The 22,425-nt window shown below is 38.1% G+C and overlaps 6 protein-coding genes across 6 annotated transcripts; 1 reads left to right on the top strand and 5 right to left on the bottom strand.

The window, feature by feature from the left end:
• Positions 1 to 123: 123 nt before the first annotated feature.
• Positions 124 to 2,874, bottom strand: BDF20DRAFT_827895 (uncharacterized protein; the record flags this gene model as incomplete). Its single annotated transcript, XM_053078201.1, has 7 exons — positions 124 to 447; positions 525 to 1,400; positions 1,476 to 1,580; positions 1,717 to 1,968; positions 2,128 to 2,244; positions 2,332 to 2,783; positions 2,838 to 2,874. 7 exons carry the CDS (start codon positions 2,872 to 2,874, stop codon positions 124 to 126), a joined length of 2,163 nt encoding a protein of 720 aa, XP_052931799.1.
• A 1,047-nt stretch (positions 2,875 to 3,921) lies between these two features.
• On the bottom strand, positions 3,922 to 7,651 carry BDF20DRAFT_916886 (uncharacterized protein; the record flags this gene model as incomplete). The annotated part of the gene is made up of 8 exons (XM_053084510.1): positions 3,922 to 4,315; positions 4,401 to 4,730; positions 4,804 to 5,020; positions 5,099 to 5,193; positions 5,257 to 5,565; positions 5,660 to 6,557; positions 6,644 to 7,069; positions 7,153 to 7,651. The coding sequence occupies 8 exons, from the start codon at positions 7,649 to 7,651 to the stop codon at positions 3,922 to 3,924; spliced, it is 3,168 nt and encodes a 1,055-aa protein (XP_052931798.1).
• Positions 7,652 to 7,882: 231 nt separating this feature from the next.
• Positions 7,883 to 9,853, bottom strand: BDF20DRAFT_895870 (uncharacterized protein). The gene is made up of 8 exons (XM_053082470.1): positions 9,565 to 9,853; positions 9,290 to 9,458; positions 9,038 to 9,186; positions 8,822 to 8,955; positions 8,623 to 8,754; positions 8,471 to 8,550; positions 8,297 to 8,396; positions 7,883 to 8,231 (listed from the first exon to the last, which is right to left on the bottom strand). Exons 1-8 carry the CDS (start codon positions 9,825 to 9,827, stop codon positions 8,176 to 8,178), a joined length of 1,083 nt encoding a protein of 360 aa, XP_052931797.1. The 5' UTR covers positions 9,828 to 9,853; the 3' UTR covers positions 7,883 to 8,175.
• A 2,506-nt stretch (positions 9,854 to 12,359) lies between these two features.
• Positions 12,360 to 13,482, bottom strand: BDF20DRAFT_175756 (uncharacterized protein). The gene is made up of 4 exons (XM_053074855.1): positions 13,473 to 13,482; positions 13,083 to 13,350; positions 12,737 to 13,027; positions 12,360 to 12,663 (listed from the first exon to the last, which is right to left on the bottom strand). The coding sequence occupies exons 2-4, from the start codon at positions 13,099 to 13,101 to the stop codon at positions 12,380 to 12,382; spliced, it is 594 nt and encodes a 197-aa protein (XP_052931796.1). The 5' UTR covers positions 13,102 to 13,350; positions 13,473 to 13,482; the 3' UTR covers positions 12,360 to 12,379.
• A 2,852-nt stretch (positions 13,483 to 16,334) lies between these two features.
• On the top strand, positions 16,335 to 19,604 carry BDF20DRAFT_827746 (glycosyltransferase family 20-domain-containing protein; the record flags this gene model as incomplete). Its single annotated transcript, XM_053078188.1, has 9 exons — positions 16,335 to 16,491; positions 16,606 to 16,965; positions 17,070 to 17,210; positions 17,288 to 17,413; positions 17,488 to 17,540; positions 17,631 to 18,353; positions 18,436 to 18,618; positions 18,700 to 19,070; positions 19,151 to 19,604. 9 exons carry the CDS (start codon positions 16,335 to 16,337, stop codon positions 19,602 to 19,604), a joined length of 2,568 nt encoding a protein of 855 aa, XP_052931795.1.
• A 130-nt stretch (positions 19,605 to 19,734) lies between these two features.
• On the bottom strand, positions 19,735 to 21,968 carry BDF20DRAFT_175362 (uncharacterized protein). The gene is made up of 5 exons (XM_053074854.1): positions 21,099 to 21,968; positions 20,957 to 21,020; positions 20,867 to 20,885; positions 20,556 to 20,795; positions 19,735 to 20,482 (listed from the first exon to the last, which is right to left on the bottom strand). Exons 1-5 carry the CDS (start codon positions 21,512 to 21,514, stop codon positions 19,866 to 19,868), a joined length of 1,356 nt encoding a protein of 451 aa, XP_052931794.1. The 5' UTR covers positions 21,515 to 21,968; the 3' UTR covers positions 19,735 to 19,865.
• Positions 21,969 to 22,425: the final 457 nt, after the last annotated feature.

Below are 22,425 nucleotides of genomic sequence, written 5' to 3'. Positions count from 1 at the left end.
AGCAAACGAATAGTTGTGGTAACCAAGCTATTGATTTTTACTTTAATCATTTTTATTGAGGGTAACTAAGTATAAAGGACATGAAAACAACGTAGAAATGCAAATAAAAATTGTTATGAGCTTCTACAAATCATCCAAATTAATCTCTTTCCCTTCACTCAATTCTTTTTCAAGCTCTCTGAATAATTCCTCATCTTCATCCTCCTTCAATATGCGCACCTGTCTGACAGATGGTTTCAAAGTGGGTATATCTTCTGTCATAGTATCATTTCGAGAAGCATTTGGTAACTCTTCTTGATTTTTGATTACTGCCGATGCTAATTTTTCGTTCATCTCTGCTTTTTGAATAGCAGCTTTTTCCTCAGCTGTGAATTGACGTTCTGTCGCAGCACGTAATAGCTCTAAAAGCGTCCCTTCATCAATTGCACGCATAACATCCTCAAATTGCTGCATGAACGTTGAATTAAATTAGAGAATGAGTCAACATGATTGCTTCAATCATAAAGTTCTTAAAAATAACTTACTCCTCTATATTCACCACCTACGTAAAGTTGCGGAAATTCTTTAATCCTGCCTGTCGTAGATCCATTATTGTTGCATCGTTTAGCATACTGTCTAGCTGCCTCACTCGACGCTACATCCACTAAACTGAATGGTATATTTTGTGCTTGCAAAAGCTGTTGTATCTTCTCCTGATTTTTTTTTATGATGGAATGGCCGCTTACTGATGAATAATAGATCTGTACCTTTTTAGGATCTAGTGGAGTTAAAACCGGTTCTGCTTTGGTGGGCATGACTGTATTGCTCAGGGCTTTTAATAACGTCTTGCTTTTGCTTTCTACCAATGGAGCAGGCGAGGTAGGGCGCAATTTCGTGAGCTGTTCCCTGCTTGGCAGTGGCCATGAGACAGCTTCAGTGGGCTGAAAGCGAGTAGTCCATTTACCACTATCCCTCTTTGCTTTGGTGTCATGCTTCAGAAGTTTATTGAGCTCGTTCTGTTGATTATTCTCTAGAGTGTCGAGTTGCGACTGATGTGACCGCTCCAAATCCTTCAATTCTACAGCATGTGTATGCTCAGCTTGCTCAAACTCTTGCAGAATACGTTCGAGATGCTCATCTAAATTTATTGCTGATGTGGCACTTTGAGCATTGGCCGCAGCCTTCGTTGCTTGTTTCTTCGCTTCTTCCAATTGCTTCATTAATTCGGATCTCTCCTGAGCATGCTTCTTCTTGAGTGAAAGTATGCTTTCGGATTGCGTGGTTTGTAATTTACATAATTCATCCATATGACTTTGCTTGAGTGCTTCCAAGGACTTTCTTTGTTCATTTAATTGATTCTCTTTCTCAGCCAGCATTTCTTCATGTAATCGAAGGCTTTCTTCATGTGATTTTTTTTGCTCCTATTGTTGAATCAATCATTCACCTGAGTTGAACTTATCCATAAATAACGCTGCTCACAGATAGGCCAAACTTACCTCCAATTGTTTATACAGTTCATCAATTTGACCAAGTGCTTCCTTATCTGTTTTCTCATGATCGTCAAGCGAGGCGTCGTTCATTTTTGATTTTAATTCTTCGAGCTCCTTTTCTTTCAAAGCCAATTGTCTGGCCGTATCCAACTTCTAGTGAACATTATCCATATCAGCATCTTGTTCTATGTTCTGTATAATTATTTTCTCGTCTTACCTCAGTCTTTAAAGCTTCTAACTCTGAAACAACTTGCTCCATGTTCTTTCCGTTCTTATCTTCGACCAACTCTTTCTGTTCTCTCAGCAATGCCTCATTTTCGTGTAAAAGTAACTGAATCTCAACACTATTAGTATTGTTCCTTTCTTGTCGTTCTGATTTGACGGAAGGCAACGAATTCGGTGATTTTGGCTGTTGCATCAAAAAATTGCAATCCCCATCATTATCTTTGGTGTCGTCTTTTGCATTTACCTCATCCTTTAGACCTGACGAGTGCTGCTTCTCGTCTAGCGATGAACATGCTTTTTTCATCTCCTGCTCCTTTGCCAGTACATTGTTTTCTTTCGGCTGTGTTGAATCAAAGTTTTCATCGGTTGCTACGTTGCCTGCATTCGGCTTTTTTTCCTCGAAATGATTATGATTCTCACCATCAACCGTTACAAACGCATTATGTCTATCATTATTTTGCTCGTGCTGTTTCTGTTGTTGTTGTAATTGTAGCTTTAACCTCTCAAGCTCAGCTTTCTGTTCGGCGATCAATCTCAAATTTTCTTCATTCTACATAACAATCGCAGCATTCGTTTTAGTTATTGTTGTGTAACTGTTCCTCTCACTTTTGCCTTGTCTCACATTAACAATTTTTACCTTTGCTTTTAAATCTTTCACTTCCTCCTTCATCTCCGTAATAGGGTATCTCTTTCCAGTTGGCTTCCCTACGGTACCAATAGCGGAAGCGCCAACACTTCGGATGGACGAAGCGACACTATTTGGTCTAGATGCGCCATTGGCTATCGGGCTAGCGTTTGAAGCTGCTGTTGCCAAACCAGCTGCTCTCGTTGCATTCAGCGGTGAAATAGAACGTTGAGGTTTTGTTGCTGTTACTCCTGTTGTTGCTGACGGTCGAGAATTATGTCCAGATTGGTTGCTTATGACACTAGCCCTTTTATTGTTCGTCAGTGCTTCAACCGAACTACGAGCAGCTGTGGATGTTTTTTTGCCATTTACAGACATCATTGAAGCTAAACTTGAGTTCGTTTTCGAGCTTCTAAGCCTTGTTGTGTTTAAAGTTGGAGATTTTTTAAGGCTATTGCCACTTGCTTTTGCTCCTGATCTACCAGCGGACATTGTGGTTGTCCCGCCAGGATTCAGACCTTTTTTTTCTTTTTTCCTAGGCCCTAAACATACCATTCTTTTGTAATTATATTGTCTTCTCCGTGAAGAGAAAAGAAAAAAATAAAAAAAGGAAAATTTGAAAAGTTGAAAGGTAGGACAACAGAAGAGAGAAAGAAACAGCAATTAAAAATATGGGAAAGGCCAAACTGGGTTATTTCCTTACTGTTATGGCATTACAGTGCGTACGATCCCAATTGGCGGATTGCAGAAATTAATCTGCGGGTATTCAAAATACCATTAAAGAGAAACAGCAATGAAAAATTCCAATCAATATTTTCCTTGGAAACGAATAGCAGCCTCCATATCATCAAAAGACATTCCTTACAGAGTGAAAGGAAATAATTGTTATACTTCTTTGTATGTTAGGAGAAAGCACTAACCTAATTCTTGACTATATTTCCCGATACATATTCCACTACATAGTTGCTTGCAGTAGTGCTATCAATCAATTTGCTGCGTTCCAGTGACGTGCTTGACTGTTGAGCATGAATAATATAAAATATGTTCGCTTTTGCTTACAAATTTCTTTGACTGATAGCATACTGCTGAACTTAATGAAATTGCCTATATGATTAGAAACATATGAGAATAAAAAGAAAGATTATTTCAATTGAATTTAAGGAAATTAAGCCGTGGCTCTCAGAGTACCTAATACACATGCAAACAATCATAGTTTACAAGAAAAATCTAAAAGTTTTTAACAAAATTGACTATGATCGCTCCTTTCAATGATGGTACAGTTTTGTGATCTGTTATATTGCAAACTGAAGGTGGAACCTGCGGTTAATGCTTAAGCCAAAAGTATAGTAATCTTCTGACAGTAAAGGTTTACCACACAGTGATGTGGATAATAATAATCTGACAAATAAGTAAATATAAAAGAAAAGACTATTGGTTATGAATGGTTAAGGTGATTACATATTATGAAGTAAAAGAAGTAATAACAATATAGGTTCGTAGTTTGTTTCGTTTTCGGAGGTTTCAACGTTAAGATAGAAACTAATAATTACACCGTAATTATGAACTACCGATCAATACAAAAGCTGCGTACTGCTGGAAGAGCTAAGTATAAATATCTGTCATCTCTTCCTCACTCTCAGTACAGGCGTGAGCAGCACTTCTACTTTTTTCGGATGAGTACCGTTGAAGAGTGACTTTTGCTTCTTCTCGACTTGTTGGTGTTACGGGCAGGTGATCCAGTTCAACCAGCTTCGGACAGTGCTCAATGAGAAAAGAGCGGAATACTTGCCTACGCCACATATTGCGTTCAGATAGGGTGCTTCGAAATTCTTCATCTTGGAATATCCAGTTCGGATCCAGTGCTGCCAAAAGATAAGGTGAAACTCCTTGATGCTGATCATTTACATCCTCACCTTGCTCGTCGTAATTAATTATAGATGGGTGCCAGTTTTGATGGTATATAGGGGGATAGATTTGATCACACATGGGGTTATTTCTGGTTTTTTTTTTTCCAAAAAAAAAGACAATGTTTAGTCAGTAATATTAGTAACATCTCCTTGCATTCTAGCTTCGTAAATTACCGTAAGTCTAAATATTGTAGCGATCTCATATGGCGTACAACTTCGATCACCTCATTGGCGCTCATGAGACTATTACCAATCAAAACTAAACGCTTCAAATACTTTAATCTCTTCAATGCTCTTATGTTTGTCAAGCGATTATTGCTAAGGTAAAGGGTTCCCAAATTAGGTACATGCCGACTGAAATTTGAGGGTAATACCTCAATATTAGCTGCACATAATTCCAAATAGTCTAACGAATAAAAGTCAATCAAGCGTCGCATATTATTAAAAAGGCTTCCTGACAAATACAGCTTTCGTATTCCTCTTAGATATTGCAAGTTATATTCTCTATGTTGCGAAGTGATAGTAAAGGTTGTTAGAGACTGAACTACTAAGGAAAAATGAATGCTAATGTACATACACGTTCTGCCCTCCTTGATCACGCATAGAAAAAGAATCTAACCGTCTCACACAAGCCATACCAATAACACGCTGTATTTGATTTTCGTCCAGGTATAAAACATGCATTTCTGGGAAACTTGACATATCGAATGACTTTAATCGATTAAAGCTCAATTGTAGTTTAAATAAACGCTTCATGGGTTCCGATATTTGTACTGTCATGATATCATTATGGTCTATGGCAAACAGATTGAGGTTAATTCTTGTATTCTAGGACCTTAGAACATATAAAAAATAAATTGCTTCTATCTCACCTGCATAAAGTTCGCGTAAATTTTGTAAGCGTTCGATTGAATCCAGACTTTCAATGTGATTAAATGAAACGTCTAGGGTTTCCAATTGATTATTTCTGTTCAAAACGTAAACATGAGCTTAACCATGCTTCAGCTTTATAAGATACAGATTGACTTACTGCATAATCTGTTTAAAATTTTCTAGCGTTCGCAAAGAATTATTCCTCAAGTTCAAAGATACCAGACCACTTAATACTCGAAACGGTTTACAACTTGTTATGGCGTTATGACCAGCATCCAGCCTGCGAAGAGATTTCAATTCTGACATTGTATCTTCATTCAAGTATTTGACTGAGTTATGAGATATGTCGAGGTGTTGGAGTCTGTCCAAATTGCCCAATTTGATTTCAGTCAAGTTATTATCTGATGCGTAAAGATAAATGAGTGATCGGGGCAATCCAGAGATAGATCTCAAGTCGTTATGGGAACTGATATTTAAATTATTGAAAAAAAAAATAAAAGAGTGTTAAATGCTTCTCGACAGTCGAAGGTAGTTATTCACTGCAACTTTTCAAACATTACATGTTAAGGTATTCTAGTTTCGGGAAACATTGATCCAGATCATGCAGTTGCATCAAATGTTGCCTGCTCAAATTCAGTTTCTTCAATTGATACCAGTTTGAACTTTCAGAGCAAGTTTTTTCCAACATTATAAAAACGCTCGATAATTGAAGCCTTCTGAAGTCAGTTGTGTTCGGCTGAAAGGTCAAAGTGTGTGCAATTCTGGCCTTTATTGTAGCTGAAGTAGCAGCAGGAAGATTATGCTTTTGCTGCGGCTGCTGAGGATGCTGTCGTTGTTCCCGAATGTTGTTTTGTAAATCATCTACATTAATATTGTTATCTGTGGGCTTGACAGCATTAGTAGTGTTCGATGTTATATATTTGTCAAGGACGGAATGTTGAGTAGTAGGGGAATTCTCCGCAGGGCTTATATTATGCGTACTATGTTGTATATCGTGTTGGCTAAGTGATGGTGGAGTAGGCTTAGCAGAATAAGCTTGCAGTTTGTGTTCGGTGAGCTTGGGTGGTTGACCAATAGAGAGGAGCTGTCGTGCGTTGGAAACTAAGCTGGGTTCAGCATTTTGCTTCAACCTACCTTTACCTTTAGGATTTATGATAGGTCGATTGGCATTTACCTTATAATTGCCAGAATTAGAATTTTCTTCCCCTCTAGAAGTCGAATAGAGATTGGTGTACATTTGAAATGGCTGTAATTGTTGAAGACCTTGTTGTACTGGTGTTGCATAAGTTGATAATGTCGGCATATGTGATGGTTGCGATGTGTTGCTAATTCCATTCAACAGGTCGGGTAATGGAGGGTGGAATTTGAGTGGTTGGTTTTTTGTTCCAGGATCGAATCTTAGAGCTGGAGGGGAGTTTGTTTTTGGTAAACTGAAAGGAGTCAAAGCATCTGTTGAAGCTATTGCAAACAATTGATGTGAAACAGTAAATGAGAACATAACCGAAATTACTAAAATATATCTTCATCTTTAAAAAATACTTTACTTTTTTGTTGACTGTTGCTAGGCCCTAGTGGCGTACGTTGACTATCGGTAACCAATGTAGCTTGAGCAGGTTCGCATGGAGATGGTGGTGTTGATTTCGACATATACGGTATTGATGAACCAGAAATGGACGTTTTCCAGACTGTATTTTTGTCTACCAAAGATTCCCTTGTTTGTTTCGTAACTGAATTCTTGGAATGCGCTGATTCTTTGGTAGTAAGTTTAGGTTCTAAATGAGGCGTTGGGCTTATGTTTGAGGGAACAGAAGCAAGAGATGAGAAAGAAGCAGAAAAAGGATTGGAAGATTGAGCGAACGCAGATAAATCTCTTCTTAATTTATCGTCGTTTAATGATAACATGTCATTTGCAAATGTATCATTGTCATTTTTGAATTCATTGTGATGTTGATTAGCGGTTTCATTATCTACTATCAATTTCATTTTAGTGATAATGCCGTTTTCCTTTTGATTATTTTGACAGCTTTTTGTGCTACAAAAGGTGATAGCATACCATCAATTTTGCCTCCAATGTCGATATTGTTCCTAGAATGAGTGCTATTATCGTCTTCATTGTCGTCGTACTTACAATCGTTACGAATTTTAAACAAATCTGTTTGGTCTGTGTCTGCTGTTGTAACGGTACGAACTGTAATTGAGCCTTTTGCCGTTGTCGTATTAGGGGGGCTTTTGTTATCTTTGTTTTGCACAATTCGTAAATCATCTTTATTGTTAAAGGATAACGAACTTTCGCAAAAAGCACCCTCTTTTTTATCAACAGTTGCATCGCTATTCTCACTCATATCTGTAAAGTGCTGTGCTTCATACTGATCATCAGTTTCCTCGCGTTCCTCATTCTCATTACTGTCATTTTTGCTGTTACCATTACGAACATCATCTGCAAAGTAAAATTTTGGCATTGATTTGAACCTATCAAAATTCAAGACAGGTGCTCGCTGACTTCGTCGTCCTTTTGATGTTTGTCGCTGTTTTTGTAGTATCGGGGAAATCATTGTAGGTGCATGGTCGAAATTGGGCGCTGAGATGTATTTAATTCTGTACGCTAAGGATGGGTTTATCAACAGAAAATTGATCCATGAGTTTTTAAATATGCTTTTTACATCTGATAGTCGCACAACAGCCTATATTTAGATGAGAAGGGGCGGTTGATTTTTAAGTTTTGTCAAAAGTCTACTTAGTTGACATTTGCTAAGTCAGAGTAGAAAGGTTACTCAATTAAGTAACAATCTTTATCTCTTGTTTGCTTCTAATGTTTGTGAAATAATATACAGATACTTGAGAATCAAATGCTTATAGATCATTCATGGAGTTTTGTGAAAATCAAACAATTAAGTGAAGGAACCTCAATTGTTAGCCCCTTTTCATGCTAAGGAAAAAATTAATAACAAAACCTTTGCTAGTATTTACTATATAGTTACAATCAGATCATAATACAAATAATGGTAACTTTTATAGATCTGTTAGATTAATAATTTACTATAAAGAAGATTATTTAAAGTGAATGGGATTGGTGAATCTATTTACGACAAGTATCATAGTTTTCAACAAACCAATCGACGGATTCCTTGATGGCTAAAGAAATCGAAATTGACATTTAGAATGGTATCAGTATTTTGATGCAGAATATGACTACTTACCAACATCGAATGGAGTGAATTTGAAATCAGGGAGGTATTTCATCAACTTAGCGTTGCTAGCAGTCTTCTTATATTGCCCATCAGCCTTGGTAGAATCGAACTATGTAAATACAAAAAAGGTTGCTTAGATTTCATCAAGTTCCAAATTATCTCAGACTCGAAAATTCCACTTACGGTATATTCTCCCTTGAAATCGAGAGCCTTGACAATATTATCCGCAACATCCTTGATGGAAACTTCATCTTCTTCGCCAACTATTGCAATATAAATTAATTATTAACATAAGATTTGCTCATATAACGCTACATAATTGCCATGAACCTTACCGGACAAAATGATGGGGTCAATTTCTTCATATTCTCTTAAAACCCAGACGAAGAGTTTCGCTAAATCACGAGAGTAGATGAATTGACGAAGAGGCTTACCGGTGCCCATAACAACGAAAGGAGTGTTGTTCTCTACTCAAAATAAGAGCTAATTGTTAACGAAGAGTCGAAATTTAAACTTTTTTTACCAACAACTTACTTTTGGCGAGATAACACTTATGAGTCAGACCGGGTAAGACGTGAGACCCTTCTAATTCATAGTTATCATTGGGACCGAAAATGTTTGTAGGAATGACGGCGGTGAAGTTACAGCCGAATTGTTCATTGTAAGCGCTTCATATAGCCAACAATATACATATATTATGAGAATCAAGAGGACAACTACACGTTACTTCTAGACCATCAAATCACTTACTGGTTATAGACGTCAATCATACGCTTACCATGAGCGTAACCGAAGTTAGAGTGATGAGGAGGACCATTATGAACCATAGTTTCATCAATGGGATAAGAAGTCTTGTCGGGGAAAACACAGGTAGAAAGACATGAAACGACCTTCTTGACCTACATTGACATTAAACCAGAGTGAAAGTTTGATTCCGTTTAGTACAGACTGAGCAAAGGAACCCATCTCATGTCCACTTTCCAAAACAACGTGTTCACTTACGTTGAACTCCTTAGATTGCCATAAAACATTATCATTGATGAGCATGTTGTCACGCAAGAAATCGAGCTTATATTTCATGTTCTTGAATAAACCACCAACCATAGCGGCCAAGTGAATGACGTGGGTAGGCTTATATTTTTCGAAGATGGCTTTGGTATCTGCTTCGTTTCTGTGGTTGAAGAGAACAAGATAAAAAAAAATCAGAAGAATGAAGTCGGATACTCAAAGGTTACTTATAACTCTTTTCTTTCCATTGCTCAGAAAACCTCATTTACCTTAAATCGCCATCACGACCTGTCAAGAAAACCCACTTTTCGTTATCCTTCTTACCAAAACGGGGATCCTTTTCATTTTCAATAATATATTGAAGGGCGTGGCCAACTAAACCACTACCACCGGTAACAAGGATAACGTTCTGTTCAGCAGCCATTTTGTATACAATAAATAGAAAGTTTAAAAATAGGAAGAGAAGAGAAAAATTGAAAGCTTTAGTTGGTGGAGGAAAGTATGGCCCCAATCGCGGATTTTGAAATTTCATATTTTTGTTGATCCTTCCCAAAATGTTTTAGAAACAAAAAAGGTTTTAAAATATCCAAACAGAAGTGGCTGGTTTAAAGGGTAAACTAAATATGCCTTGAGTATGCGCTTTAGACAATCTTTCTTTTTAAATAAACCTAGCTTATTTCATTTTATATTGAAACTTTACGTGAATAATTGAATAAGTTCGTTTGCAGATCGATGTGTTACAAATCCAAATTTAATAAGCGTCAAAAATGTTGTGAACTCCCAGAACTCGTAGCGGAGAAACAAGCCAGGAACACAAACAGCGTGATGATATTTAAACAGAATTCTTTTATTCCAATATTTTAAAACCCAATGAGTATCAAAAATTGCCCAGGGCAGATCCTAAAGTTTCTATAGTATGGACTATATATTGCTTAAAACCCCTTTGGGAACAAGGGTAAAAAAGAATTGAACCAGTTGTTGTTGTATGAGGGCTGGGTTAACCATTGTAATAGGGCGAAGCTTAGTGAGGGGTCTGGTGGGGGTGGATCCAACCTATGAGAATGTGACAAATGGCAGGCCAACGGGCAGTCCATGGTTGGCGGGTGAGGGCTGATCGAGGGGGACGGGTGGGAAGTTGATTCAAAAGATTAGACAATGGATTTAGATTGATATTGGCATCATCAGACGTTGATGTATCTGTAAGCACTGTATGGCATGTTGTTTTGTCATGATGGTGGTGGGATGATGGAAGCAGAGGTTGGAATGACCACCAGGCAGCCATCGGAGACGCCATCGGATGCAGCGGCTACGCTCTTCGCTAGTCATCAGGAGCTAGAGTAGAGGGTCTAAGCTGATGGATATCCGACACGCAGAGAGTAACTTTGAGTTCTGGTGTGGTTGTTGCAGTTCATGTAGGGTTTCTGTTCGAAACTCACGAATGCATTTGTTGAGGGCTTCATGATCAATACACTGTTGTTGTTGGACTCGGTTCCAAATAGGAGAGCGGCTTAGACGAATATAGGTTGATTTGCTGGATGGATCTTGGATGTAGGGGTGCAGTAAGGTGAGGAGAGCATCATTTGGTAAGTGGTGAGAACGAAGTATGTGTTTAGCCTGGAGAATCGCACAGCGTTCTTTTATGGATGGTAGATCAGCCGTGTGGAGCATTATTTTTACAGTTGAACGGGACGAACCACCGAAGATCCTTCGAATACAGGTATTTTGCGCCTTTTCCAGTCTGAGGATGTTAGCGAAGGTGAAAGGGCATATAGCTGCACCATACTCTAGTTGAGGTCGGATCATTTGAGCGTAAAATCGAAGGGCCACGAATTTCTCAAAGCCATGGTTGTTTAAGCCAATAGAGCTGAGGATATTCATCGTAGCCAATGCTTTCGCGATATTGATACGGATTAGTTCGTTGGGATCCAAATAGCCACCCGAGCGGAAAGGAACACCAAGGTAGGGAAATGAGTTAACTGACCGTAAGGGTGATTCATAAAGGCTATAGGTCATAGGGTCATTATGAGGGTCGAGAATAACACATTTATCAGGGTGCCAGCGATAACCAGGGGTGTAACTGTGATTTTCACATTGGTGTAATAGATGTTGTAGATGGCGACGGTCTGCCATCAGTACCTCATCGTCAGCGTATAACAGGCAATTCAGCCGAGTGGCTAGTTCACAGGGAGGTAGATGATGTAGAGGTTGATGTGAGCATAGGATAACTGGTAGCTCATTGATGTAGTATGAGTAGAGTAAAGGAGATAGGACAGAACCTTGCAGGACACCAGTGGCGGGGTGGAAGCGGGCTGATTTGACATCATGCAGAATGATTTCAATTTGTACCTCGTCAAAAAGGTGTTGTAGCAGACGTTGAAGGGGGGTTGGTATGTCAGAGGTACGTAGGCTATTCCAAATGACCTGACGGTCTACAGTGTCGTATGCCGATTTTATATCCAGGAATGCAAGCACTGGGGAAGTGTCATAGTGTCATCGCAGAATGTTGCATATTTCAACTAAGCAAAGGGCTTGATCCAGGGAGCTTCGAGTCATCCGAAAACCCCCTTGAGCCAGATCAATGGGTGGGCCAGACGTTAAGGCAATATCTTTCAAACAGTGCTCGAGTATCTTACGGAAGGGAGAGGTGAGGCTGATTGGGCGATAATTAGCTGGATCAAGTGGAGTTCCTCTCTTGTATATAGGGAGGGTTTGTGCTATTCGCCAATTAATTGGTGCATACGTCCATTGCCAGCTATAACTGATACAAGTGGTGTCGCTGAGCCAGAGATCTTTTATCCGACTTTCAGGTATCTGTTGCGCCATTCATATCATGAATACCTCAGACTATTATGTCCGTTGGATCTACCTTATTATTATCTGGCTTAGGATAGGAATATGTATGGAACATGCTGTAGCATTGAACTCTAATTATCATAATTATATTATCTTATAATACACAGACAATAAAGAATATATAATTTATCTATATGTAATCTCAACAGTGAATGATTAAGTACCAGAAGAGACTAATGTCATATTATGGGATAGTCACATAGAAAGTATTACAGGCTTTATTTGTCTCTGTCAATATCTATATACGGACTTAAGTCTCAATATACAACATGATCTCTTCATTAATTTGTATCTACAATCAAATTTTTCTAATAAATTGGCGTTTGCCTTCAAATCACAGGTATCATAAATGAACAGTTCATTTGAAAACATGAATGTGTCCACAGCGACTTTTTTTATTATGGGATAATCTTTCAACAATTCGTGAAGATGACTGGATCGACTGGAAAATCCAGCAAAATCCAAGACCGCAAGACAAATTGAATGTTTAGTTGCTTTCAAGTATTTAAAAAAATCTAAAATAAATCATAACAATTTACTGTTAGTGGTCTTTTCTTAGAACACGCACTTATTTAATGAATTTTTTACCTCGAGCATCTACTTTATCTAATTGTTGGTGTATTTTTTGGTCCACGTTAACATCTCGCTCTGCAAAAGCTGTTGAAGCCCTTGAGCTTGATGAGACAAAAATCCGAGTCGCAAAAGATCTGGAGCGCAAATTGTCTACCATTTGCTGCAATAGTTCCACACGGTTATCCATTATATCTGCGGCTGGAGACTTTCGGACGTATCCTACTATTTCAAATATATTATTCTGCAAATTTTTCAATGTTTGCTGGTAATTTAGCAGATATTCCGTAATGGATGTAACCAGACAGTCTACCAAAGAGAAATATTAGACGTGCACATTACTTTGCAATTTATGTAGTTTTACCATGGTAAATTTTATCCATTACAAAAAGATTTCTTTTTCTACCTCCATGGTTTTTTATCTTCTATAGTATTTAAGAATTTTAACCTGTTGCCCGAACACCAACGAGTAAACGCAAGTAATGTTTTGTTATTAAGGACTGTTGAATTTTCCTTTACTGTTTCAAAGATATCGTCTGTACTAGTTAATTTTTCTTGATAAATTTCTGGATTGCCAAAGTCATTCACAGTGTAAACGCTGTTTACAAACTGGATAACTTGAGATTCGGTCACTAAGAGATAAGAATTTTAGTCTTGTGTAAATCACGCTTAGTCTCTTTAAGCATACCTAGTTCAGCCTTCTTACGCTTAACGCCTGTTTCTTCTTTTTCTTTAAGTACATCCAAATACTTACGGTAGGTAATTGGATTACCCAACATACGTTGTTTCATTACAAGGATTGGTTCACATTCATTGGTATTAAAACAAATTTCATAGTTCTGAGATTCAAGTATATTTCTGTATTTGGTGACGTTTTCAGGTGTATATTGTGATATTTGTAATTGATGTTTGGTTTAGTGAACGCGATTTATAATTGATATGAAACTGTAAGGTGAAATGAGTCTCCTTAGTCCTTTTATTGTACACTGAAAATCAGAGAGGGGAGCGTTCACAGCAAACTGAATGTTTGTATTTAAAAAAAGAAAAAATAAAAAAAGTCCTCGTTCCTTAATTTCTCAGCCAGTAATAATGCAGCATTTTATATGCGCATCTTTAGAAATACAAGATGACGTGTACAAGTGTTATTATGATTCTATGATCATAATAACGAGTCAATTGCTTGAAAGTGTGTCTAATTCGTCTTTATATATTATAGGAGGTATGGAAATACCACAACGTACGTCTTCTTTGTGTAGAATAACTCAGCTGTCAGTTTCTAGGTTCCGCAATATGAAGAAGATATTTAAATTTTTGCAGTAGATATTTTTCTTCTCTTTGAACTTAACTTGATTCAAAATAAAGACCTACTAGTTTGATCTCGTTGAGCTTTTTATTGTTTTAACTAAGTGATATTTTACTCCACAAGTCGTCAAATACCACAGAGTTCATCTACAATGTCAGTTCACTTTTCCGTATTTTGGGATACCTTTTCAGAGCAAGTGTATTCAAAGTATCTTTGGTGAATCCAGTACATTGTCGGCCCGCCTTATGCTCCACCTTGCCCATCTGCCCACCATGAAAGAACGCCTCTTCATCCTACAAGCTAAGTTCCTTTTACGCTCTATCTCACTGCCTACTGATACTTTAATCTCAATACTACTCTTAAATATAGGTCAGCAACAGAGTAAATCGTTATATTGCAAGCTTGTTCGTTCTCCAATCTGGCAATATTACACTTCTTCTCCACTCAATCAACAATCCGAATCAGCTGCTCTGCGGCACTGTATCGCTAACTTCTGTGCCAGACTCCTTCACATCCAGTAATCGAACTGTCCCAACTCCCAACTGATTTCTCAACGCCGTTCTCGACTAATGATCGACTCGATCCTTTATGTCCAATGTCAACTAATGAACGCAGTCGATGTATCTGATGGCGTTTGGGTTGGCTTCCTGGAGGCCATCAAACCTATTGCCTAAAACATCTTCGTCATTACTCACAAAGTCCCATTTTATCTCCTGTTTACGCATGCGCCACCGCCTACGACTTCCCGCATCTGTCTGTGATCCAATATACATGTTCTCAACCGTCTTCTTACGCATCCGATTAAAAGCCCATCCCAAATATAAGGCTGGCAATTGATGGTCAGTACTTTGTCACATTTTGTTTGAACTCGACTACTTACACCACTCTCTAGAGCCGCCTACAATTCCTCGGTTGGGGCATCTATTGCTCGACTGGTTACCCTCTTCTTCCACCCGCATCCAATAGAACATAATCCTTTTTACCATTGAGATTTTACTTAGCCTTTGCAGCTACCCCGGGCAATTTAGATACGTTTTATATATCGTGTCCATTGGGCTTTAAAATTATATAATCCTTGTTTGAACGTATTTCATGATGCATTTTTATTCAGAGGCACATTTTATTGTTTGATGTCATTGGCTCCTGATGTTTGGTAAATTGTTCTCGAACAAACCGAATCATTTTTAGCGATAAGGCTAGTAAAATAGTCTGCTTTACGTTTCTTACTACTTCAGAGAGAACGTAGAAAGTAATGGATCGAAAACAACAGCGCAGTCTATAATAGAAAGTAAGCAAAGAGATCGCCTATCTATGGCAACAAGGCTTTCATTATCCTTCAGTCAAGCAAAGAGTATCTTTTCGGTTACAAAAGCTTTATATTACCAAGTAATGGAAGCTAACAACTATTTTCTGCAAGTCAGAAGAGTATAGTTGAAAATATACTCATCTATTATGGTATTTAGAGTCAGTGGGCACTGTCATTATAATATCGAACATTCCTGGTCTTGCGTTTTTTTTTATCTGTGCTTTTTTATAAAGCTGATAGCCAGAATTTAAGAGTACACTGAATAATTTGTATAATTGTACTATCGCAATTCTTGCTCTGATTTTTTACCGATGTGGTACTGTTCTTTTTAAGTAAAATGCCGGCGTACATACATGTACAGAATGACCAATTTCTAATAAAATACCTTAACCAACAACAATAGGGGAACTCAAAAGGAAAGCCTACTTCTACTGAATGAACAGATTACTGAATTACATTGGAGAGGGAAAAAGGCGGGATTTCAGCATTGTTCAGCTGACGCATGGAAAAGGGACGAATAAGTTTAGGTTTGAGCAATTTTGAGTGACGAAAACAGAAATACAACTGCATTAATTGTCTTCATTGTAAAACAGATATATATACGTTACATACCCTTTAAAATGCTCATTGAGTGAGTTTACAGTTGTTCACTGCTGCAAGAAAGTGATTAAGAGCAATGGGAACAGTGTTTCACAAGCAAACTACAATACTTATATTCACCTTTTATTGAAAGCTTCTTAGTTATTCAGGAATCAAGAATATGGAAGAACCTGATCAAGGTACCATCATGATCATTTGTGTTAAGGTTATTCGAGATCCGCTTTTGTCTCTCGTCATTCATGGAAATACATGAACCCCGTGACAAAAGGGTATAGCCATGAGGCAGTATAAATAGACGTTCAAACAATTTATTTGGCGTATCGTCCTTTTTCTTACTAACAACTACGCTCTTACTCTTAGTATTCGGTTGTGAATTCTTTGCCCTTTCTAGCTTTCCGTCAAATAGAATGTTAGCACCATTGCCAGTGAATCCTCTTACCGCTGAAGAAGTAGCGCATTATCTACCTTTATCAGGGCAATCTCCCGATATTCAGGGACGTATTATCAATGTAACACATCAAATCCCTTACAATATTCTGCGTTCACATCAGCATTTGAAAGAAAGTCCAATTCCTCTCTCACCACCTATGACACCTCGCTCATCCATTCAATCTGTTAGTGCTACTGAAACAAAAACTGATGAAGAAATTGACAGCATCGATAGCACTGCAACGGCAGCAGCAGTAGCAGCAGCAAAGGATCCCGTTTCTGCTGCACCTATTTCAAAATTGGCTCGACATCATCGCCGCGGTATCACTCTAAGAATGAAGTTTCACGCAGCAGACTGGACGGTTGTGGAGAGAAGAGGCCATCAAGCTTTGTATGCAGGCTTACAAAGCCTGCGTAAAGATTATGAAACCATCCATATCGGCTGGACAGGTCCTATACGTGAAGAGGGCTCTCGCAAAGACATCAATCACAAGTTGGACATGGAAGATAGAGTAAAGTTAAGATCACTTTTATGGGAGACGGGTCATATAGTACCGATTTTTTTAGATGATAAATCGCACGGCCATTATGAAGGTTATTGTAAACAAGGTAATGTAAATCAACAAATAAACAATGAGTTCATTAATAAAAAAAAAAAAGAAAGAAAAAGGGGAAAAACTCTAACTTTAAAAGAATGAAATAAACCTTTTCAGTACTGTGGCCTGTTTTTCACTATTTGGTTCAAACTTCTTCCAGTGACAGTCGAGCAGAAAAGCGTCACTGGGATAACTATGTTGCTGTCAATAGACAATTTGCAGATACAGTTATTGAAAGATACCAGACAAATGATATCAGTAAGTGACAAGAACAAGAGTTTGATGAAACAGAACTTTGAAAAACACTAATCCGCTTCAATACATCAACGCTATAGTTTTCATTAACGATTATCATTTACTTTTGGTGCCTCAAATGATACGAGAAAAATTTCCGGATGCCATCATTGGGATTTTTATCCATGCGACATTTCCAAGCTCTGAGATATTTCGCTGTTTACAAAGTAAAAGTAGAATTCAGCTAAATTTAATAGCTCTTACCTTCATTAACCATGATTTATTGCTTGACCGTGTATAGCCCGAAATCAAATTCTAGAAGGTATGCTTGGCGCTAATTTAGTAGGCTTTCAGGTAATACCAGATAGCTATTTAAGAATTGCTTCAGAGACGAACGTCTAGAACTTGGTTCAAACTTTATGTTATTTTGTTCAAAAATTCTAGACGTATTCCTATGCAAGACATTTCATTTCCTCATGTACACGGGTACTCGGTTGCGAAACGACGCAAGTAGGTGTCAACTTCAATGGCACTATTGTATCTGTAGGTGCCTTCCCCATCGGTATCGACTGTCATCGTGTCACTCAGTTCAGTAAACAGCCCGGCGTTGAACTCAAAATGAATGCTATTCGTGATATGTACCAAGGCAAAAAAATAATTGTCGGACGTGACAAGCTGGACAGTACAAAGGGTATACTGCAAAAGCTACATGCATTTGAAAAATTCTTGTTGGACTTTCCGGAATGGCGTAACAAAGCTGTGTTAATTCAAGTGGCTACGCCTACGCATGGTGATCATTCAAAATTAGAAGCCAAAATCTCTGAAACTGTTAGTCATATCAATTCTGTGTATGGATCTTTGGAGTTTGTGCCAGTACACTATTACTACCAAGACATTGATCGTGATGAATATTATGCGCTATTGTCAGTGGGCGACTTGGCATTAATTACTTGCAGTCGCGATGGCATGAATACTACTTCGTATGAGTACGTTATTTGTCAACACGAAAAGTCAGAACCTGGACCTCTGATACTCTCTGAATTTGCGGGTACAGCTGGTTCTCTTGGCGCTGCCTTATTGGTGAACCCCTACGACTATGCTGAAGTGGCACGACAGATGAATGAAGCCCTTGTTATGTTGACTGAAGATAAAACCACTAGACACGAAGTAAGAGTTTTATCTTGAGAGAGTAAATGTGAAAGGTGCTTATACGAAAGATAGCTAACTATATCATGATTTGAATTAAAAGCGGCTTTATCAACATGTTACAAGTCATACAGCTGATTTTTGGGCTCATTCATTCATTAAGCAATTGGTCAGTGTAAGTGAGCAATTAGAGCTTCGATCACATGCAACCCCTACTCTGGATGTTCAGCAACTTCTCACTGATTACAAGAAGTCAAAAAAGAGAGTTATGTTCTTTGACTACGATGTAAAAAATATACATGGTTTAAATCCTACTAGCCTTCATACTTTAAAGCCCATTTTAAGCAATCTTCCATACTTTACTTAGGGTACTTTGACTCCAATTGTTTCAATTCCTTCTGATGCCAAGCCAGGGGCGGAGATGCTGAAAGCTTTACAAGTGTTATGCAACGATCCCAATAATACAGTATGGGTTGTATCCGGAAGGGATCAAGCCATTCTGGATGAATGGCTAGGTAGCAATGTTAAAAATCTTGGGTTAAGTGCAGAACACGGATGTTACTTGAAAGCAGTGGGCTCTGATGCATGGATTAGTATTGTTGACGATATTGACATGAGCTGGAAAGCCGATGTGGAGGAAATATTCAATTATTATACGGAAAGAACACAAGGCAGCTTTGTAGAGCATAAAAAGTCCTCGATTACATGGCATTATAGAATGGCTGATGCTGAATATGGGTAACTTGTTTTGAAAAGAGCATTATCTTGACAAAAACTACATGGCCAAATACATCATTAACACTACTTAATCAAACTAGAGCTTTCCAAGCAAAAGAGTGCCAAAATCATTTAGAAAATGCGATTGTTTCTAAATACCCTGTTGAGATATTAGTTGGCAAGAAAAATCTCGAAGTACGACCTATGTCTATCAACAAGGGTGAGATAGTGAAGAGAATTCTTGCAAAGAATCCTGATACAGATCTTATTATGTGTGCTGGTGATGATAAGACAGACGAAGACATGTTCCGCGCATTGAGTGCAGCTCGCTATCAAAATAGACAATTTAAGGCGAAATGTCCTTCTGGATCCAAGATACCCTCGCCAACATTTTTATCAAGTATTAACGGTGATGATATTACTTCAACAATGCAAGAGCAACGAATATTCTCAATCACAGTTGGCCCTTCCGAAAAGAAAACACATGCCAATTGGCATGTCAATACAGCACAACAAGTAATTCAAGTTTTGGAATCTTTAGCTACTCTGTATTAAACATGCCAAATAGTCGTCATATAACCTGTATAACTCATATCTGTCTTGCGATTACAAAATAAAGCGTCTGTAACTAATCCTAAGTTAAATAGACTTTATTCAATAGAGCTCATTTCTTTTCAAAAAAGTTGGTCATGGAACTGCGATAAATACAACGGGTATACGAGAGATAAAAGAAATGTTAATATCAATGTGTGAATAGAATAAAGAGGCTATTGCTCGTACAGCTTCTTCTTGCGGGTGTTGACTTATGATTATATTCTATATTTTAAACTGTGGTATCAAATGAACGTTAGTACTGTTGCTATTAGTTTTACTGTCATTATTGTTGACGGTTCCAATATCAGTATGAGTTTTAGTAGAAGTTGTAATGTTATGAGCAAGCGGTTTAGGTAGGGATCCAGTTAGTCTTCGTTTCCTTTTAATTGGTGTAGAGACGTTCGAAATAGGAGGGGAATTCAGAGACAGTCTAGATGCATCAAGATCAGCCTTGCTACTGTCATCTGGATTACTGTCACGAGCTTGTCCTATTGAGAAACGTGCTTTAATCTGTTCTTTCATTTGCACACTAGGTGGATGGACGGGGATCACTGTATCGCTGGCTGGTGCAGGCTTAGGTCTTTTATATGAATGTCTATCTGCGATCGATTCAACCGAGGCCGGTAATGAAAACCTTGCTGGAGCCAATCTTTCCTTTTCATCTTCTTCGTCGCTCGCTAGTGCTGCTATTTCTCTCTTTCTTAACTCGCTTTCGTTCGATCTTTTGAAATCTTTAACTCTCCAGCTAGTGGTGGCTATTGTTCTCCTTCTCGGCTCTAAATCTTCAATTCTCTCTGTAATCAATCCATCATCTACTGATCCATCGCTCGAGGTAGATGCTATATCAACGAAATGAAATTGGGGTCAGTGCATGAAAAGTCAGAAGAACATAGTTTTTGAGCCATAACATACGAGTTGGTTCCACATCATTCAGCGGCTTCACTTTTCCTGGCTCCATCGATTTTCTCTTTTTCGTTCCAGTTAAAACCAATCCTTGTGGTTTTTCAATCAAAAAATCCGCTTCTGGTAATCGCTTGCCTTCTCTTTTACATCTGGAAACCCACAACAAATTAACAATAAATACATCCTTGCTCATAGCCTTCTTTAATGTTGCTGCTGAACCATTTTTGTAAACCAAGTGTGTCACAGAATCTATTTATATATGCAAAGTAAGCTTCCTATATCTATACGAAATCGAATGCAGTTTCGTCCTTCATCTTTACCGCTAAATGTTCGACGAGTCTACGTAAAGCGATTTCGTTTTTGTCATTAATAGAGATTCTTAAAGAACCATAGTAAATAAACTATTTTACCTTCGCGCCCATGGAATGCAAAGCTCGCTCAAAATTAAGTGAAACGTCGTCACCATCATCGGTCCTTTTGAAATAAGGTTAGCTTGAAAGTTTGCTTCAAACTGAGAATTCAAATACTGGGCAGATGTTTTCAAGTCATTACCTAACATCTAAACAAGCGACTACACCGCTCAAAATTTTATTCTCTTGCACTGGACTGAGTACATTCGAAGCTCCCACAGGTGTTGATTCTCTTTTTACACGTGTACGATGGTCAATCTGTTTCCCAGATGCTGTCATACTAATGTTATTATTTGTTGATTGCTGCCTAACGTGCAAGGATGGCCCTCTAAATGATGGCTCCCTTTCTCTTCTTTGCCGCTGCTGCATAGTTGCTGTATGGAGTCTAGTGGAAGAGCTCTCTGATGGATGCCTGTGATGTTGAACCACAGATGTGGGTTTTGATTTGGCGAAAAAATCACTGATACCTGATTGTCGCCTTATTCTCGGTGCCGTACCGTTACCGTTGTTTCTTGGTGCACTTGAACGATTATCATTAATAGAAGGTGCCAAAACCATTCCTTTGAAAAAAGAAGCAAAGAATAAAGCTTTTCTCGTTGTCTGCTACCACAAAAAAAAGGAGAAAAGAAAAAACAGACTTCTTCAATTGCCCTGCGCTGTCACGCCAATAGCGAATTAGATTTGACGTGTTGGCGACGCATTAATTACAGCTTTCTTTTTTGATCGGCCTCTATTCTTTAAAGCGATTTCTATGCTTTTACAGTACCTTCTATGCTCCAGTTCATCGTTTGAAACAGAAAATACATCATTGTTTGGCCTAGCAAGCATCATTTCAACAATAAACTCAATTCATAATCTTTCTGAACAACAATAAAGCTTAATGGTTTCTTTTTGTATCAAAGCAAGTATTTTAGAATAAGATATTGTATGAAAAAAGTCCAGTAAAACTGAAAAAATGGATAATAGCTTTAAAATTGATTCTTTATCAAAGATTTAGCTGGCTAATTTATACGTCATTGTGAGTTTGAAAGAGAGTATACATAAGGAGAAAAAAAGAGATGATGGTTATTATTATAACGATTTTCTCGCGTTGGTAGGATAACTACGCGTTTTCTCAAATGAATAAGCGGTATATTGGATCCTTTTAAATAAGCATCAAAAAGTGAAAGTATTTCATGGACGACGTTACAGTTCGCAACAAAGCATAAATAGGCTGCGGATCCAATGCTGAGTATTTGAGTTGTTTTAAGCAGAGGCAGACAGTTGTATTACAGGGCATATGCTGATTTCAACTGACAGTTTTAGCAACAGAACTATCAAAGCTGCTACCCATATAACTGTTGACGACTATGTGAGCTGCATTGAACGTTACATGCAGATAAACCTAGAATTAGGCTAGAACTTCAAGGACATCAGCTAGCAGCGTATTCAGGACACTGTTGGGATGAAGAATTCCATACAATTTTGAG

The sequence above is a fragment of the Mycotypha africana genome (genome assembly GCF_025528875.1).
Source record: "Mycotypha africana strain NRRL 2978 chromosome Unknown BDF20scaffold_12, whole genome shotgun sequence".
In the NCBI taxonomy this organism is placed as follows: domain Eukaryota; kingdom Fungi; phylum Mucoromycota; class Mucoromycetes; order Mucorales; family Mycotyphaceae; genus Mycotypha; species Mycotypha africana.
The sequence above is the reverse complement of the archived record's forward strand: the minus strand, read 5'-3'. Positions and strand labels throughout refer to the sequence as shown.

Coding starts and splice junctions, on each gene's coding strand:
- BDF20DRAFT_175756 (XM_053074855.1), bottom strand. Junction 12,664..12,736: donor AGATAAAGTAGATGCTCGAG/GTAAAAAATTCA, acceptor GATTTATTTTAG/ATTTTTTTAAATACTTGAAA.
- BDF20DRAFT_175362 (XM_053074854.1), bottom strand. CDS start 21,514: ATGGTTTTGGCACCTTCTATTAATGATAATCGTTCAAGTGCACCAAGA. Junction 21,021..21,098: donor GTCGCTTGTTTAGATGTTAG/GTAATGACTTGA, acceptor TTATTTCAAAAG/GACCGATGATGGTGACGACG. Junction 20,483..20,555: donor GAATGATGTGGAACCAACTC/GTATGTTATGGC, acceptor TCGTTGATATAG/CATCTACCTCGAGCGATGGA.
- BDF20DRAFT_895870 (XM_053082470.1), bottom strand. CDS start 9,827: ATGAAATTTCAAAATCCGCGATTGGGGCCATACTTTCCTCCACCAACT. Junction 9,187..9,289: donor GGCAATCTAAGGAGTTCAAC/GTAAGTGAACAC, acceptor ATGTCAATGTAG/GTCAAGAAGGTCGTTTCATG. Junction 8,551..8,622: donor TGACCCCATCATTTTGTCCG/GTAAGGTTCATG, acceptor ATATTGCAATAG/TTGGCGAAGAAGATGAAGTT.